This window comes from Oncorhynchus clarkii, chromosome 16, assembly GCF_045791955.1.
Source record: "Oncorhynchus clarkii lewisi isolate Uvic-CL-2024 chromosome 16, UVic_Ocla_1.0, whole genome shotgun sequence".
Taxonomy (NCBI): domain Eukaryota; kingdom Metazoa; phylum Chordata; class Actinopteri; order Salmoniformes; family Salmonidae; genus Oncorhynchus; species Oncorhynchus clarkii.
In genome coordinates this window covers 50,985,129-51,004,946 of record NC_092162.1, presented here as the reverse complement: position 1 = coordinate 51,004,946, position 19,818 = coordinate 50,985,129, and the positions used below count along the sequence as shown (strand labels likewise).

General features: G+C 42.1%; 1 protein-coding gene across 1 annotated transcript; it reads right to left on the bottom strand.

Annotated features, from left to right (window-relative positions):
• Nucleotides 1–12,012: 12,012 nt before the first annotated feature.
• Nucleotides 12,013–13,881, bottom strand: LOC139368668 (MICOS complex subunit MIC10-like). The gene is made up of 4 exons (XM_071107836.1): nucleotides 13,752–13,881; nucleotides 13,100–13,147; nucleotides 12,391–12,497; nucleotides 12,013–12,224 (listed from the first exon to the last, which is right to left on the bottom strand). Exons 1-4 carry the CDS (start codon nucleotides 13,813–13,815, stop codon nucleotides 12,216–12,218), a joined length of 228 nt encoding a protein of 75 aa, XP_070963937.1. The 5' UTR covers nucleotides 13,816–13,881; the 3' UTR covers nucleotides 12,013–12,215.
• Nucleotides 13,882–19,818: the final 5,937 nt, after the last annotated feature.

Sequence of the window (19,818 nt, the reverse complement as noted above, 5' to 3'; positions counted from 1 at the left end):
GTCATCTTGTGAACCTGTTTAGCTGATTCTCTGTAAATGCAGTGTTGTATTTCAGGAAGCCATCTAGTGGAAGAAACAGATCTAAAGTCATTTTGGTGTATTCTTGTTAATGTGTGTTATTTATCGGTGTCAAACAAGCAAACCTAATCTTCCAAGCTTTAATAAACATTGCTTGTTCTTTATACTGTATCTGCCTAGGTACTGTTTTCATTTAATGGGTCCAGAACCTGCCTAAAACACTTAATGTTAAAATTGTAATAAAAATATAATATTTTTGCTAAGGTGTTGTCTGGACCATTACATTGCTCAGAACTGTTGACCCAACTCAATAGGTGGCCTGTCACGAACCTGTCTTATGTTCTGGTTGAGGTGTTCCCCTCATTAAACAGTAACTGGCGTAGTCTGGTAGTTGTGCCATTTTAGCTAACCCTAATCAGCAGGTGTTACTGCAATATACTAGTCATGTCAGCAAAAACACTACAGTAAATAGTATATACATATGGGAATACTACAGTATTTAGACCGTAGTATACTTATATCACTCATCAGACAAGTTTTTGAAAAGCATGGAATATTATAGCTTTTCACATCATGTTGGTAGGAAACTCTCCAACGGAGCTCAACCAGTGATTCATAGTGCTGTAGTGATTCATATGTTGATGATGTAAAGAATATTGCTGGTCTGTGGTGTGTAATGAGGAGCAACCAGAAGCTGTACTTTTATGAAATTGCTTATTCCAGTTACTAATAAGCACTCACCCATTAAGAAAATTACTGTAAAAACTGTTAAATCCCCTTGGATTGATGAGGAACTGAAATATAATATGGTTGAGAGGGATGAGGCAAAAGGTATGGCAAATAAGTCTGGCAGCCCAATTTATTGGCAAACGTACTGCATATTAAGAAATCATGTGACTAAACTAAATTAAAATAAACTATACTCTGGAACAAAGATCATTTCTATAAAGAATGATAGTAAAAAGCTTTGGGGAACCTTAAATTACATTTTGGGGAAAAAAGTCAACTCGGCTCCATCATTCATTGAATCAGATGGCACTTTCATGCTAAATTGTAATTTTTTCACCTTTATGGCCTATTTTTTGCGTTACCTCCCTAATCTTCTACATTTGCACACAATGTACATAGATTTTTCTATTGTGTTACAGACTGTACGTTTGTTTATGTGTAACTCTGTTGTTGTTGTTTTTGTAGCACTGCTTTGCTTCATCTTGGCCAGGTCGCAGTTGTAAATGAGAACTTGTTCTCAACTGGCCTACCTGGTTAAATAAAGGTGGAATGAAAAAAATTCATCACAAAGCCCACTGATATTGCCAACTACTTTAATGACTTTTTCATTGGCAAGATAAGCAAACTAAGGGGTGAGATGCCACAAACAAATGCTGACACTACACATCCAAGTATATCGGACCAAATTATGAAAGACGAGAATTGTACTTTTGAATTCTGTAAAGTCAGTGTGGAAGAGGTGAAAAAATTATTGTTGTCTATCAACAATGACAAGCCACCGGGGTCTGACAATCTGGATGGAAAATTACTGAGGATAATAGCAGACGATATTGCCACTCCTATTTGTCACATCTTCAATTTAAGCCTACTAGAAAGTGTGTGCCCTCAGGCCTGGAGGGAAGCTAAAGTCATTCCGCTACCCAAGAATAATAAAGCCCCCTTTACTGGCTCAAATAGCCGACCAATAAGCCGGTTACCAACCATAGTAAACTTCTGGAAAAAAATGTGTTTGACCAGATACAATGCTATTTCACAGTAAACAAATTGACAACAGAATTTCAGCACACTTATAGGGAAGGTCACTCAACAAGCACAGCACTTACACAAATTACTCATGATTTGCTGAGAAATGGATGATAAAATGATAGTGGGGGCTGTCTTGTTAGACTTCAGTGCAGCTTTTAACATTATTGATCATAGTCTGCTGCTGGAAAAACTTGTTATGGCTTTACACTCCCTGCTTTAATGTGGACAAAGAGTTACTTGTCTAACAGAACACATAATCCAGGTAGAATCAGGAATTCCCCCGGGTAGCTGTTTAGGCCCCTTGCTTTTTTCAATTTTTACTAACATGCCACTGACTTTGAGTAAAGCCAGTGTCTATTTATGCGGATGACTCAACACTATACATGTCAGCTACTACAGTTACTGAAATGACTGCAACACTTAACAAAGAGCTGCAGTTGGTTTCAGAGTGGGTGGCAAGGAATAAGTTATCCCTAAAACTAAAAGCATTGTATTTGGGAAAAATCATTCACTAAACCCTAAACCTCAACTAAATATTGTAATAAATAATGTGGAAATTGAGCAAGTTGTCACACCTTGACTACTGTTCAGTCGTGTGGTCAGGTGCCACAAAAAATGACTTTGGAATATTGCAATTGGCTTAGAACAGGGCAGCACAGAGAGCAAATATTAATAATATGCATGTCAATCTCTCCTGACTCAAAGTGGAGGAGAGATTTACTTCATCACTACTTGTATTTATGAGAGGTATTGACTTGCTAAATGCACCGAGCTGTCTATCTAAACTACTGGCACACAGCTCAGACACGCATGCATACCCCACAAGACATCTCTTCACATTCTCCAAGTCCATTTCAGACAATGGGAAGAGCACAGTACTACATAGAGCCATGACTACATGGAACTTTATTCCACATCAAGTAACTGATGCAAGCAGTAAAATTTGATTTAAAAAACAAATAAAAAAAACAACTTATGGAACAGTGGGGACTGTGAAGCAACACAAACATAGGCACAGACACATCAACAACATACACACTATACACACAGATTTAGTAGGGTAGATGTGGTAGAGGGGCCTGATGGAACACAGTGTGTTGTGAAATCTGTGAATGTATTGTAATGATTTTTAAATGGTATAAACTGGCTTAATTTTGCTGGACCCCAGGAAGGGTAGCTGCTGCCTTGGAATCAGCTAATGGGGATCAATAATAAATACAAATACAAACCATCTTGTTCTCAAGTGACTGGACATTTGACAATAAAACTGCTGGAAGTGACTAGATATTTGCCAATGATTATTTTATTAAAACCAAGACTTCTATTACTTGTTAACTTTACTGGAATATTTGTGTACTTTGTAATATTGACAACAAAATATACACCTATTAGCAGCCACATTTTTCACATGATGTATTATGAATAGGCTACATTGGAAATCTCCTCCTCCGTCTTTATTGGCATCTGCACAGTCAGGTGCCAGGTGGTGTGTTTGCAACACCACCAAAAAGCTTTACTCACAAGCACTCACAATAAAAATACAGAAACAATACAAATATTTACAACATTGTGAAGTCAGGGTTAGTCCTAACTGGGGCTTGAGCCTGTGACCTTGTGACTGTCAACACCTTTGCTGTTATGCCAAGAGATCTGAACCTCTTGATGAGGTTGCTACACTACCCACTTCCTTCTCAGAGTACTTCACTCCTGTAGATTCCTCACACCTGCTACATGCTTTTGGGGTCCAACCCACTTCTGACAATTTGGTAGACAAATCAGGGGGTGGTCCTGACCGAGGATTGAACCCACAACATTGTGACAGTCAACACACCACCTTAGCTGTTACACCAAGGGGTCCCACTTCAATAAAGTTGTAAAGTGAAACTATTGACATAAGTGAAGGCCTGTGTATCATAGGAATTCAGTCAGCTGTTCATTATTTCCACCGTTTGGGTGGTAGGGGATTTGCAGGGTAAACACTTGACAAGTATTTCTAGTGCAGATCAATGATGTAAACAAACACTAGATTGCTGATGCTTTGTATTGGCCAATGAGGGGCTATGAAGCCACCGTCCACCATATTGGTACTTCTCAGAAGGAGCAGTCAAAGATTTTCTTATAACTAACCCAAGATAGACCACAGCCTGTTGTTTTCAATGGGAGCAAATTAATCATACTGGACAGAACAAGCAAGGAGGTGGGCAGAGCCTAGCACGAGCAAGCAACATTCTATTGGCGCATTCTAACATGTATTTGCAGGTTTCTGTTAGGGAACGCCAACTCTGAAGTGTGTGTGCAATAATGACATTTGCCCTTACACTCCTTCTAAACACATTTTTTTTTTAACTTTGGCAAAGGGTAAAGTCTCCAAAACTTAGTCCACTCTGTCCGTAAACAGATTATAGTTTTAGGAAAAGAAAGCTGTATTGAGATCAAATGTTTCATCAATGAGAAAATTAGCAGATGGCTGAATGCTTGTGTTGTCCATGTACACACAACAACTGAAAACCAATTCTGTTTCGGCACTTTGTCTTAAAAATGTAGGCCACACAAAGCTCACAGAATGGGACCGCTGAGTGCTGAAGCGAGTAAAACAAATAGTCTATTCTTAGTTGCAACACTCACTACCGAGTTCCAAACCGCCTCTGGAACCAACGTCAGCATAACTATTCATCGGGAGCTTCATGAAATGGGTTTCCATGGCCAAGCAGTCGCACACAAGCCTAAGATTACCATGTGGAATGCCAAGCGTCGGCAGGAGTGGTGTAAAGCTTGCCGCCATTGGACTCTGAAGCAGTGGAAACGCTTTCCCTGGAGTGATGAATCATGGTTCACCATCTGGCAGTTCGATGGACGAATCTGGGTTGGGCGGATGCCAGGAGAACGCTTTTGATGTCTTAACTATTATTGTACAGTGTAGAAAATAGTAAAATATAAATAAAAGAAAAACCCTGGAATAAGTAGGTGTCCAAACATTTGACTGGTTGAGTGGCAAGAAAAAGTATGTGAACCATTTGGAATTACCTGGATATCTGCATAAATTGGTCATGAAATTTGATCTGATTTTCATCTAAGTCACAACAATAGACAAACAGTATGCTTAAACTAATAACACAAATTGTATTTTTCTTGTCTATATTGAATACATCATTTAAACATTCACAGTGTAGTTTGGAAAAAGTATGTGAACCCAGAGGCTAATGACTTCTCCAAAAGCTATTTGGAGTCAGGAGTCAGCTAACCTGGAGTCCAATCAATGAGATGAGATTGGAGATGTTGATTAGAGCTGCCTTGCCCTATAAAAACATTCACAAAATTTGAGTTTGCTATTCACAAGAAGCATTGTCTGATATGAAGCATGTCTCAAACAAAAGCGATCTCAGAAGACCTAAGATTAAGAATGTGACTGGAAAGGGTTTCAAAAGTATCTCTAAAAGCCTTGATGTTCATCAGTCCACGGAAAGACAAATTGTCTATAAACGGAGAAAGTTCAGCACTATTGCTATTCTCCCTGGGAGTGGCCGTCCTGCAAAATGAATGCAAGAGCACAGTGCAGAATGTTCAATGAGGTTAAGAAGAATCCTAGAGGGTCATTTACAGAAATCTCTGGAACATGCTAACATCTCTTAACGAGTCTACGATACGTAAAACACAAAACAAGAATGGTGTTCATGGGAAGACACCACGGAAGAAGCCACTGCTGTCTAAAAATAACATTGCTGCTCGTCTGAAGTTGGAAAAAGTGCACCTGGATGTTAAACAGCGCTACTGGCAAAATATTCTGTGGACAGATGAAACTACAGTTGAGTTGGTTGGAAGGAACACACAACACTATGTGTGGAGAAAAAAAAGGCACAGCACGCCAACATCAAAACTTCATCCCAACTGTAAAGTATGGTGGAGGGAGCATCATGGTTTGGGCTGCTTTGCTCCATCAGAGCCTGGACAGCTTGCTATCGTCGACGAAAAAATGTATTACCAAGCTTATCGAGACATTTTGAAGGAGAATATAAGGTTATCTGTCCGTCAATTGAAGCTCAAAAGAAGTTGGGTGAAGCAACAGGACAACGACCCAAAACACAAAGTAAATCAACAAGAGAAGGAAATATGCCTCCTGGAGTGGCACAATCAAAGTCCTGACCTCAACCCGATTGAGATGCTGTGGCATGACCTCAAGAGAGCGGTTCACATCAGACATCCAAAGAATATTGCTGAATTGAAAAAGTTTTGTCAAGTGGAATGGTCCAAAATTCCTCCTGACTGTTGTGCAGGTCTGATCCGCAACTACAGAAAACATTTAGTTTAGGCTATTGCTGCCAAAGGAGGGTCAACCAGTTATTAAATTCAAGGGTTCACATACTTTTCCCACCCAGCACTGTGAATGTTTACACAGTGTGTTCAATAAAGACATGGAAATGTATAATTGTTTGTGTGTTAGTTTAAACAGATGGTGTTTGTCTATTGTTATGACCTAGATGAAGAGCAGATCAAATTTTTACCAATTTATGCAGAAATCCAGGTATTTCCAAAAGGTTGACAATCTGTTTCTTGCCACTGTGTGTGTGTGTGTGTATATACACTGCTCAAAAAAGGGAACACTTAAACAACACAATGTAACTCCAAGTCAATCACACTTCTGTGAAATCAAACTGTCCACTTAGGAAGCAACACGGATTGACAATACATTTCACATGCTGTTGTGCAAATGGAATAGACAACAGGTGGAAATTATAGGCAATTAGCAAGACACCCCCAATAAAGGAATGGTTCTGCAGGTGGTGACCACAGACCACTTCTCAGTTCCTATGCTTCCTGGCTGATGTTTTGGTCACTTTTGAATGCTGGGGGTGCTTTCACTCTAGTGGTAGCATGAGACGGAGTCTACAACCCACACAAGTGGCTCAGGTAGTGCAGCTCATCCAGGATGGCACATCAATGCGAGCTGTGGCAAGAAGGTTTGCTGTGTCTGTCAGCGTAGTGTCCAGGGCATGGAGGCGCTACCAGGACACAGGCCAGTACATCAGGAGACGTGGAGGAGGCCGTAGGAGGGCAACAACCCAGCAGCAGGCCTTTGTGCAAGGAGGAGCAGGAGGAGCACTGCCCAGAGCCCTGCAAAATGACCTCCAGCAGGCCACAAATGTGCATGTGTCTGCTCAAACAGTCAGAAACAGACTCCATGAGGGTGGTATGAGGGCCCGACATCCACAGGTGGGGGTTGTGCTTACAGCCCAACACTGTGCAGGACGTTTGACATTTGCCAGAGAACACCAAGATTGGCAAATTCGCCACTGGCGCCCTGTGCTCTTCACAGATGAAAGCAGGTTCACACTGAGCACATGTGACAGACGTGACAGTCTGGAGACGCCGTGGAGAACATTCTGCTGCCTGCAACATCCTCCAGCATGACTGGTTCGGCGGTGGGTCAGTCATGGTGTGTGGTGGCATTTCTTTGGGGGGCCGCACAGCCCTCCATGTGCTCGCCAGAGGTAGCCCGACTGCCATTAGGTACCGAGATGAGATCCTCAGACCCCTTGTGAGACCATATGCTGGTGCGGTTGGCCCTGGGTTCCTCCTAATGCAAGACAATGCTAGACCTCATGTGGCTGGAGTGTGTCAGCAGTTCCTGCAAGAGGAAGGCATTGATGCTATGGACTGGCCCACCCGTTCCCCAGACCTGAATCCAATTGAGCACATCTGGGACATCATGTCTCGCTCCATCCACCAACACCACGTTGTACCACAGACTGTGCAAGAGTTGGCGGATGCTTTAGTCCAGGTCTGGGAGGAGATCCCTCAGGAGACCATCCGCCACCTCATCAGGAGCATGCCCAGGCATTGTAGGGAGGTCATACAGGCACGTGGAGGCCACACACACTACCGAGCCTCATTTTGACTTGTTTTAAGGACATTACATCAAAGTTGGATCAGCCTGTAGTGTGGTTTTCCACTTTAATTTTGAGTGTGACACTCCAAATCCAGACCTCCATGGGTTGATAAATTGAATTTCCATTGATCATTTTTGTGTGATTTTGTTGTCAGCACATTCAACTATGTAAAGAAAAAAGTATTTAATAAGAATATTTCATTCATTCAGATCCAGGATGTGTTATTTTAGTGTTCCCTTTATTTTTTTGAGCAGTGTATATATATGAATCACTTTGTAAATAATATATATATATACAGTGGGGAAAACAAGTATTTGATACACTGCCGATTTTGCAGGTTTTCCTACTTACAAAGCATGTAGAGGTCTGTAATTTTTTTTATCATAGGTACACTTCAACTGTGAGAGGCGGAATCTAAAACAAAAATTCCGAAAATCACATTGTATGATTTTTAAGTAATTAATTAGCAATTTATTGCATGACATAAGTATTTGATCACCTACCAACCAGTAAGAATTCCAGCTCTCACAGACCTGTTAGTTTATCTTTAAGAAGCCCTCCTGTTTTCCATTCATTACCTGTATTAACTGCACCTGTTTGAACTCGTTACCTGTATAAAAGACACTTGTCCACACACTCAATCAAACAGACTCCAACATCTCCACAATGGCCAAGACCAGAGAGCTGTGTAAGGACATCAGGGATTTAATTGTAGACCTGCACAAGGCTGGGATGGGCTACAGGACAATAGGCAATCAGCTTGGTGAGAAGGCAACAACTGTTGGCGCAATTATTAGAAAATGGAAGAAGTTCAAGACAACTGTGACGTAGAAGTCCGTCACTGGCCGCGGGCACACATTCATCACTCCTCCCTGCTCCGTTATAAGTTAATAATGTGGGTTGACACACAAATTAACTTCTGTCTTAATACATACATTTCACACTCGTCAGTGTTCATATTTAATATAAGCAATATTTATTATACTTATCTATGTTGTGGATGAGCGCGTTGTTTGTTTGTTCTGTTCCTCTCTCTCTATCTCTGTAGCTTCCGGGTATGCTGGATAAGGACCCGAGCTAAGGGAATTGGGCTGACTTTGTAGTACCTGTCCCGAATGGTTCATTCATGTAAATGGGCATATTGAAAGACACTGTCAGTAGTGATGTAATTTTGTAAATGTTATGTTGTGATATTGTTTCATAAACATGTTGCAATGTATATACTTTAGTATGTTTGTTTAGTTAAATGGTAAATGTAGGTTTGACTAGGTAATTGCTTAATTAATTAGTGTTAATTGTTCTGAGGGGAGGGGCTAGCCCTACAAAAGGAGCCTCTCTTTCAGTTCATGGAGAGGCATTTTGGATTGAGCTGTGGATGGGGTAGCAATTTTTAGCTGGCCCATATGGTTTTCGTTTGATGGCAGTACTGTTGTTTTTGTTCCAGAATCACTTTGTAAATAAACACCCTTGCACAGAATAACTTTTGTGGCTCTGTCATCTTTTTTTCCTTTGATAGAGGTTAGGTTTTCCAGTACAGCCTTCTGGCCTGCTCTACGTGACAACGACGGTCAATCACCCTTGGTCTGGGGCTCCATGCAATATCTCACCTCGTGGGGCATCAATGATCATGAGGAAGGTGAGGGATCAGCCCAGAACTACACGGCAGGACCTGGTCAATGACCCGAAGAGAGCTGGGACCACAGTCTCAAAGAAAACCATTAGTAACACACTACGCCGTCATGGATTAAAATCCCGCAGCGCACGCAAGGTCCCCCTGCTCAAGCCAGCGCATGTCCAGGCCCGTCTGAAGTTTGCCAATGACCATCTGGATGATCCAGAGGACGAATGGCAGAAGGTCATGTGGTCTGATGAGACAAAAATAGCTTTTTGGTCTAAACTCCATTCGCTGTGTTAGGAGGAAGAAGGATGAGTACAACCCCAAGAACACCATCCCAACCGTGAAGCATGGAGGTGGAAACATCATTCTTTGGGGATGCTTTTCTGCAAAGGGGACAGGATGACTGCACCGTATTGAGGATGGATGGATGGGGCAATGTATCGCGAGATCTTGGCCAACAACCTCCTTCCGTCAGTAAGAGCATTGAAGACGGGTCGTGGCTGGGTCTTCCAGCATGACAACGACCCGAAACACACAGCCAGGGCAACTAAGGAGTGGTTCCGTAAGAAGCATCTCAAGGTCCTGGAGTGGCCTAGCCAGTCTCCAGATCTGAACCCAATAGAAAATCTTTGGAGGGAGCTGAAAGTCCATATTGCCCAGCGACAGCCCCGAAACCTGAAGGATCTGGAGAAGGTCTGTATGAAGGAGTGGGCCAAAATCCCTGCTGCAGTGTGTGCAAACCTGGTCAAGAACTACAGGAAACGTATGATCTCTGTAATTGCAAACAAAGGTTTCTGTACCAAATATTAAGTTCTGCTTTTCTGATGTATCAAATACTTATGTCATGCAATAAAATGCAAATTAATTACTTAAATCATACAATGTGATTTTCTGGATATTTGTTTTAGATTCCGTCTCTCACAGTTGAAGTGTACCTATGATAAAATTACAGACCTCTACATGCTTTGTAAGTAGGAAACACTGATGATTTTGCAGGTTATCAAATACTTATTCTCCCCACTGTATATATAAAATCCCAGCTCATACACCATATGCCATACAATCGTACATCAAAATCTCAATTTACTTGGCACAGCTATCAAAATCTTGGTCATGAAATTAAGCTGGCACGGTTGAAGTCGGAAGTTTACATACACCTTAGCCAAATACATTCAAACTCAGTTTTTCACAATTCCTGACATTTAATCCTAGTAAAAATTCCCTTAGGAATGTTAGGATCACCACTTTATTTTAAGAATGTGAAATAGTAGAGAATGATTTCGGCTTTTATTTCTTTCATCACATTCCCAGTGGGTCAGAAGTTTACATACACTCAATTAGTATTTGGTAGCATTGCCTTTAAATTATTTAACTTGGGTCAAATGTTTTGGCTAGCCTTCCACAAGCTTCCCACAATAAGTTGGGTGAATTTGGGCCCATTCCTCCTGACAGAGCTGGTGGAACTGAGTAAGGTCTGCAGGCCTCCTAGCTCGAACACGCTTTTCCAGTTCTGCCCACAAATTTTCTATAGGATTGAGGTGAAGGCTTTGTGATGGCCACTCCAATACCTTGACGCCTGAAGGTACTTCAGAGAGTTATTTCATACCGCTCAGGACGTGTTCTGTCTCCTAGAGATGAACGTACTTTGATGTGAAAAGTGCAAATCAATCCCAGAACAACAGCAAAGAACCTTGTGAAGATGCTGGAGGAAACAGGTACAAAAGTATCTATATCCACAGTAAACCGAGTCCTATATAGACATAACCTGAAAGGCTGCTCAGCACGGAAGAAGCCATTTCTCCAAAGCCGCCATAAAAAAGCCAGACTACGATTTGCAACTGCACATGGGGATAAAGATCGTACTTTTTGGAGAAATGTCCTCTGGTCTGATGAAACAAAAATCAAACTGCTTGGCCATGATGACCATCATTATGTTCGGAGGAAAATGGGGGGGGGGGGGGGGGGGGCGCTTGCAAGCCGAAGAACACCATCCCAACCGTGAAGCACGGGGGTGGCAGCATCATGTTGTGGGGGTGCTTTGCTGCAGGAGGGACTAGTGCACTTCACAAAATAGATGGCATCAGAGGAAGGAAAATTATGTGGAGATATTGAAGCAACATCTCAAGACATCAGTCAGAAAGTTAAAGCTTGGTCACAAATGGGTCTTCCAAATGGACAATGACCCCAAGCACACTTCCAAAGTTGTGGCAAAATGGCTTAAGGACAACAAAGTCAAGGTATTGGAGTGGCCATCACAAAGCCCTGACCTTAATCCTATAGAAAATGTGTGGGCAGAACTGAAAAGGCGTGTGCGAGCAAGGAGGCCTACAAACCTGACTCAGTTACACCAGCTCTGTCAGGAGGAATGGACCCAAATTCACCCAACGTATTGTGGGAAGTTTGTGGAAGGATACCCGAAACGATTGACCCAAGTTAAACAATTTAAAGGCAATGCTACCAAATACTAATTGAGTGTATGTAAACTTCTGACCCACTGGGAATGTGATGAAAGAAATAAAAGCTTAAATAAATCACTCTACTATTATTCTAACATTTCACATTCTTAAAATAATATGGTGATCCTAACTGACCTAAAACAGGGCATTTTTATTAGGATTAAATGTCAGGAATTGTGAAAAACTGAGTTTAAATGTATTTGGCTAAGGTGTATGTAAACTTCCGACTAACTGTATCAAAGAGTGAAATGGAAGATAAAACACTACACATCTAATCATCTGTTTTAAAAACACACACAATCTCAATTGTCTTTATTTTATGATTATTTTATCTAAATAAAGACAGACTGTCCTGTTCAGGCACATATAAATTATACTAATACATATGGAAGGGTCAACCCACAGAAGGAAATTAGTCTGGCTGAAGGTCAGTGCAAAATGCGAAGCATCACAAAAACGTGACAGTCCTTCACTGACGTTTGGCTACTGCTCCTGTGAGGAAAATAGTGAAAATAAAAGGGAGTCAATTTTCATTTTGAATTACATCTCAGTACGTTACGCAAGAACAATGTACGATATTGAGCAGAATGTAGGTCCAACATACTATGCATTAGTAACACATCCTCAATACAAAATGTGCATGGATTCTTATACTGACCTTAATGTTTCTCTGAATTAGATATGGTGCTCTCAAATCATTCTGGCAGTTTGTGTATGCCATGCCAAGCCCCATTCCTAAGCCAAAGGCAACTGGCCAGGTGTGTCCTGAGGAAAGCAAAATTTGTCCAAGCTATTTTCACTTGAAAATACATTTACTCACAGAAATGTCTGAGTCACACTACCGTGATGACCTAAACCATGCTGTGTGCAGATATTTTCTTTCCTAGACTGGGAACTAAGACCACGTGGTCAAGTGAGAGCTTATGTTCCGAATGGTCTGGCCACAATATTTTTTAACTCCCATGTTAATTGACTGAATGCCCACAGTTTTGGGCTATCGCACTAATTGTGATAGACCAAACACACAGAGAACCAACCAATGTAAAAGCACAACCCCCTTCATTAATGACTTAACGTGTTCACAACATCAAAAGAGCCTCCCTAGATGCAAATTCTATGTGCTAGCTATGTAACTAACATGCATCTGGTCAGGGCTGAGTATGCTCCTTTCCAGCAGAGTTGCAGGAATTGTGGTTGATGCACAAACTGGCCAGCACAATGCAACCTGGCTTGGCTTGGTTCGGTTCAGGTCAGTAGTGTGAAATAGTCAAGGCCACAATGGCTGCTCCACTGCAAATATTCCATATTTTGCATCATCAGTCTGCACCCCATAAAGAATGTTTATCTCTGGCAGTGAAAGTACTCACGTTTGAAGAATACCACAGAAAACACGATTCCTAAGCCCAGACCAGCACCTTAAAACAAGTAACATAGGGAGAAATGTTCAGGTAACAGAACTGAGACAGGAAATATGGGGCCAGAACCTGTACTGGCAGAGATGTAGCTAGCCATCTTGTCTCCACCAATGCACATAAAAAAGGATACACGATGAAAGCATTGTATAATGACAAAGTATCATACCTTTAACATATTTACCTAGAAAATGTAAACGAATATCCAATGGCTTGAGACATCTTATGTCTCTAGGCCCTACACCCCTTTGGACAAACACTGACAGGTTATAACTATGTAATAGCAGCAACAATGTTTGCTGGCTTCCAAAACATGTTGTTATTCACATCTTGCACGCTAGCTATGTGACTAACTGGACTGACAGTGATTGTAAATTACTAACTGATACTGTAACAGTTAACGTTAGCTATATTACGAGAATAGGATGGCTGGCTGGCTGCTGCTGCTACAACCACCTACTACTACTACTCGTCCTTAGCAGACCTTCTAACTAGCTAAGTAGCTAGCAGTAAGTGATAGCTAGCTAATACTGACATGTTACTTTTAGTTGTATTATCTGGCAAAGCAGACTATAGCTAACGTTCTGGAACAAATTGAGTTATTTACCAAGTTTAACGGCGCTATCTGCGAGGCATCGATCCAGCTTTTTCCCCAGTTCCTTTTCAGACATGTTTAGCTTTTTGCTTGCTAAAAATGTCAAACGCAGTCCTTGGATTTCGGAGCCGTAATCTAGATCTCGCGATAGCTCGTTTTACTTGAAGAGGAACATAATACTCCATCTAGCGACTGAACTGGGAAATTCAAAGATAATTTTATAGCCAAGACCAGAAGTCTTAGCGGCATCCCGATTAAAGGGACATTTTCACCAAATCTATCCATCAAGCTGGTGGCCCATATCTTGCAATGTCAGCATTTCCTTTTGCTGTAAAATAAACAGTTTGAGGAATTTGATTACTATTTATTAAACATGAATACATTTGCTTATCAACACATTGAATAAATTACAGCTCACTTTTTGCAATAATGACAAGTTTTATGAGATGACAGTGTCAAATACAACTGTTGCATTATAAAACCTCAAATCATTTGAGCCTCAAATCAAATGTACTTATTAAAGAGAAGATCTGGAACTTTGGCCACTACAGAAGCCATTTTTTTAAACTCCTGCTTTGGGCTGGATGTGTCAGTGCGGAATTAATTTAAGTGATCCTTCCACAAGATCTACTCCCAACACAAATCACTGAGGTAAAGACCGTTTCTGAATGGATATTCGACAGATATTTGCCTGTAGTTTTCCTTACGTCCACCAAAAGCAGTTAGGGACCATCAACATAGTGACAAATCTAATTTTTCCACATTTCAATTAGTCCTAAAATGTTCAAAACTGGTTCTTTGTCGATTTACATCTCACACTATTTTAAATTATTTATTTACATTTTTGAATTTCAATAGCACTTTGGTCATGTGACCTACTGACTTCAAACAAGGTTCAGAATGTACACTCAGTGGGCCTACACATTGCACACCCTTTAGTTTGTCCATTTTCATCTCACATGTTTATACATTAATTTGTCTAACTTTAACATTTCAATAGCTCCTTGGTCATGTGACCTACTGACCTCAAACAAGGTTCAGAATGGCCACTGACTACCCTTCTATATTGCACACCCTTTAGTTTGTCCATTTTAATCTCACGCAATTTTACATTAATTTGCCTGCTCTACCCCCCTGAAGGACAGTGTCACTCACACACCTATTCACTTGGGCCTTCTCCCTGGGGCCTTCCTGCCCTCCAGACAGGCCCCCATTGACCTGGCCTCCACACCTACTCTCCCTACCCGGTCAACACCCCTCTCCCTTGGCCTTAGAGTATAGGTTACTCCCTGGAATTACTAAGACATCTATAGTCCCGCTGTCAGGAACCACGTGCACCTGTTAACCCGCAACAGGCTCTGTGCACCTGGTAAACCGAAACAGGCTCTGTGCTCCTGGTGACCCGCCCACTTTCTTCTGCTCACAGACTAAGTCCCCACTCCAACCTCCTTGGCTTGAGTGCTGCCCCCACCCCACGAGTCCGGCCGCCCATGCTTGGACTCGGGGTGTCCCCCGCCTTGATGGAGGCCTCCTTGTGCACCTGGTAACCTGAAACAAGTTCTGTGCACCTGGTGACCCGCCCGCTTTTATCCGCTCAGAGACTAAGTCCCCAACCCAACCTCCACAGCCTGAGTGCTGCCCCCAGCCCCTGAGTCACGCACGGTGGTATCAGAGGCTTCTCTGTCTTACAAACTGTCAGTCTGACATTCTGTCTTACAAACTGCCTTTGCCTACTCCCTTTGTTCTAATACATATCGGAGCTCAATAATTTGTCTCCTGTGTCTGCATTTGGGTCTTGCCTTGTGCCCTTATACTGTGGACATTCTGAAAGTAGTTTAAGGTCAGTAGGTCACATGACCAAGGAGCAATTGAAATGTTAAATTTTGTAAAATACATGTAAAATTGTGTGAGATGAAAATGGACAAACTAAAGGGTGTGCAATATAGAAGGGTAGTCAGTGTACATTCTGAACCTTGTTTGAAGTCAATAGGTCACATGACCAAGGAGCTATTTACTTTTTTCTTTTTTTTATCATGTAAAAACCTGCGAGATGAAAATGAACAAACTAAAGGGTGTGCAATGTGTAGGCCCACTGACTGTACATTCTGAACCTTGTTTGAGTCAAGTAGGGCACATGACCAAGGAGCTATTGAAATTCGAATGTAAAAAAGTTTGTACTTTGTTTACGCTCCCTAACTCATTTAACTAGGAATACAAAATGCTGCTCTCATTCCCACATGTTTTTTAGCTTTGGAAAGCGAATTCATGTCCAAATCGTGAAAATAAAACCCGTGCAATGTTGTGCGCAATTTTTCCAACATCGTGACACTTATTTGGTCTGTGGCTCAAGTGGTTTGAAAGCTAATGAGGTTTGAAAGCGCAAATATCCAACTTGAAACTGTCTTTACCTCTACACAAATCTAGGGTTCGGTGCAGTTGGTCATCCGTTCTATCGGTTCGGTTGGTTGCCAGAGACAAGACCCAGTCCGTCAGTCTTTTTGTTCTGTATCTATGGATGCGACGCAGTCGTTCATTCTAAATGTTCCATTGCCATACTGGCTGGCAACATTTGTATCCCTTGCTTGCTAGCCAGCCAACTACGGCTAACTCAGTCACGTCAGAAAGTGCAGTGACATTTTGTAGTGACATTTATTTTGATTCATCCATAACAATGAGCCACGATTTTGCCTGGCATAGAAAATGTGCTCACTCGTCAGGACACTGTTGTTCAGAGGATCTAGCCAACACAGCTAACACAATCACTTCAAACTGAAGCTAGAAAGACTGAAAACTAGCTGAATTTTCTTAAGTTTGACCTTTTTTCAATTGACATTTCTTTGTATATATCCATAAAAATGATGCCAGCTGATTCATGATTTCGACTGGCTGAGAAACGCTCACTGTCTGTCCAACCTCTCCTCCCAACACTTTCATTTCTATGGGACAGCTGGAGGTCAAATTTGAATATTGAAACAATGTTGGAAATGTCAGAGAGGTTTATACAAATCTCCACTGTTGAAAACAAAATGTTCGTCTAAAAGAAATGTGAGATAATGTCTAGATGCTTTTTATAGTGGAGATCAAGTTTATAAATTGCGGGGCTGAGCTGATGAGACAGTGGATTGCGCAGTCAGATGGAACAGAGTAAATAGGCATTTTAATGTCATCGATTTAGCCGGTGGCAACTTTTGGAATAGACACAGGCTGGAATATGGTTTTAACCAATCAGCATTCAGGATTAGACCCACCGTTGCATAAACATGTATAATCTATGAGCAAGATGACTGTTCTACTTCAATTAGCCACAAAATCCCTAGTTTTCTGGAAACTGTGTGGCGCCATTTTCAGTAGGTCCGATCTCTCCGGAATCCTTGGTACGTTCTTACCCCATTGAAGTAGAAATTTAACATGGTTAAGGTAAGGGTTAAGTGTAAGCTGGGAGTCAGGAAGCAAGTACAGGGAGTGAATAATTGAATAAATAGAACATACAAAATACAAAACAAGAAACACGAAACGCGCACAGACATGAAACCGAAACAGAGTCAATAATTCCTGAGGGAAAAAACAAGGGGAGTGACAGATATAGGGAAGGTAATCAGGGAGGTGGAGTCCAGGTGAGTCTCATGAGGCGCAGGTACGCGTAACGATAGTGGCAGGTGTCCGTAATCATGAGACAACGAGGACATGAAAGGGGGAGTGGGAGTAAATGTGACAGTACCCCCTCCCTGGCGCGCGGCTCCAGCCATAGGACGGCAACTAGAGGGATGGTCCTGGGGACCATGCCGGTTGCCTCAGCCGAGGCGTGGGAGCCTGACGAGCCGGCCGAGGCGCGGAGAGCCTGCCGAACCAACCAAGTCTTGAGAACCTGTTAAGCCAGCTGAGGCATGGAAACCTGATAAGCCAGCTGAGGCATCCCCGGTTGCTTCGGCAGGGGCACTTGGACCCGAAACAAGATTCTCTGGTCTGATGAAACCAAGATTGAACTCTTTGGCCTGAATGCCAAGCGTCACGTCTGGAGGAAACCTAGCACCATCCCTTCTGTGAAGCATGATCGTGGCAGCATCATGCTGTGGGGATGTTTTGCAGCGGCAGGGACTGGGAAACTAATCAGCAAAGATGGACTGAGCAAAGTACAGAGATATCCTTGATTCAAATCTGCTCTAGAGCATTCAGGACCACAGACTGAGACGAATGTTCACCTTCCAACAGGACAATGACCCTAAGCACACAGCCAAGACAACGCAGGAGTGGCTTCGGGACAAGTCTCTGAATGTTCTTGAGTGGCACAACCTGAACCCGGACTTGAACTTGATCGAACATCTCTGGAGAGACCTGAAAATAGCTGTGCAGCAACACTCCCCATCCAACCTGACAGAGCTTGAGAGGATCTGCTGAGAAGAATGGAAAAACTCCCCAAATACAGGTGTGCCAAGCTTGTTGAGTCATACCCAAGAAGACTCGAGGCTGTAATCGCTGCCAAAGGTGCTTCAACAAAATACTGTGTAAAGGGTCTGAATAGTTTTGTAAATGTCATATTTCACATACATAAAAAAATACAATAATTTGCTAACATTTCTAAAAAACTGTTTTTGCTTTGTCATTATGGGGTATTGATGAGGATTTTTTTGTTTTGTTGAATAAGTCTGAAACCTAACAAAATGTGGAAGAAGTCAATGGGTCTGAATACTTCCTGAAGGCACTCTATACCCACAGAATTAAATTAACACAATTGACCAATTATATATATTCCCCATACTCAACTGGCGCACCAGGGTCCATATCCAGAACAGGATCAATACGGACCGTGGGTCCTGAATACCAAAAAATGTGTAAACATTTTTAGTCTGGCTTCGACCCTTGGTCATATAAACACATAAGAAATGGAAAAAAATGTGTAGAGTTGGGTAAAATATCTGTCCATGAAAAATGTGCTTTAAAACTGCTACATTTTCTCTCCGCCAACAAGAGGGGTGTGAACAGTTTGGGGTTGCATGGGTTGCGAGGTGGGGGTTTGTTACTATGCCGTTAAATGACTATCCATCCGGACCTTTGCCACCTAGGAAATGTGTGTGACGGGTCCTTTCCAAATAGTACTTGAGTACCCCTGATATATACCATACGAAGAAATGGAGTCAATAAATGTATTTTTTCACAGAAATAATGCAAGAATGTAAGAATCACAGGCTATTAAATTAAATTGTTCCACATATGTCCCACACTGCCTCCTTGCTGTGAATTTGCATCACCTAGCTGTGAATGTGCACCGGCATGTATTAGCAGCTCAAGGCTCAGACACGTTCCTTCCCCGGGAGCGGAGTGCTCTGGCTGGGAGGTGAGCTGGAGTGGCCGGCACGGGGATTAGCAGGAGGGAACACGACAAAAAACATGATACCTGTAGAGTACTTGTGGCCAGAGCCTTGCTTACAAATGACACCCTCACAGTGGAGTATGTTCTATTCAACACAAAGACTTGAGATTCACATATCCACAAGGAGTAGCAAATATACTTCACACAGCTCTCTCTCACACAAACAACCAAACAACAACGGGAGCAATACCATTAACCTTGTGTGTGTAGTAAAAAATAACTTGGAGAATTTGTTGTTTTTCCCTCTTTTTGTCATTCCACTCAAGCTGCCTTTGCTCTCACACGTTGTAGCCCACCTCTCAATTTGCCCTCCCCCCAGCGAGTGTCATCATGACACGCAGCTTTGAAACATACAGCCACAGAATTGCTCACTCTGGCTCCAACGCTGAGGAAAACAGGACTATTGGGCACGACGAAGAGATAGAATCAGTGCCGACACTTCTTATCACAACTGCAACAGGAGCCAATAAGAGGTTTTCACAGAAATGACTGATGGGCCCCTCTGTTAACCCTGTGAAGAATGTGGTGAATGGATTATCAAAACAGGACCGCAGTGGCTTCTCTTTATTCTTCTCAAGTGTCAGGAAATCTTTATCAGCACTAACTAGCACCAGAGGTCACATACATTTTGTGCTTCACATCAATTGTTGGCATTCGCAGACTGGAAGAGGAACAGGGAAGCTCTCACATTGACCAATGTCAACCACCGCT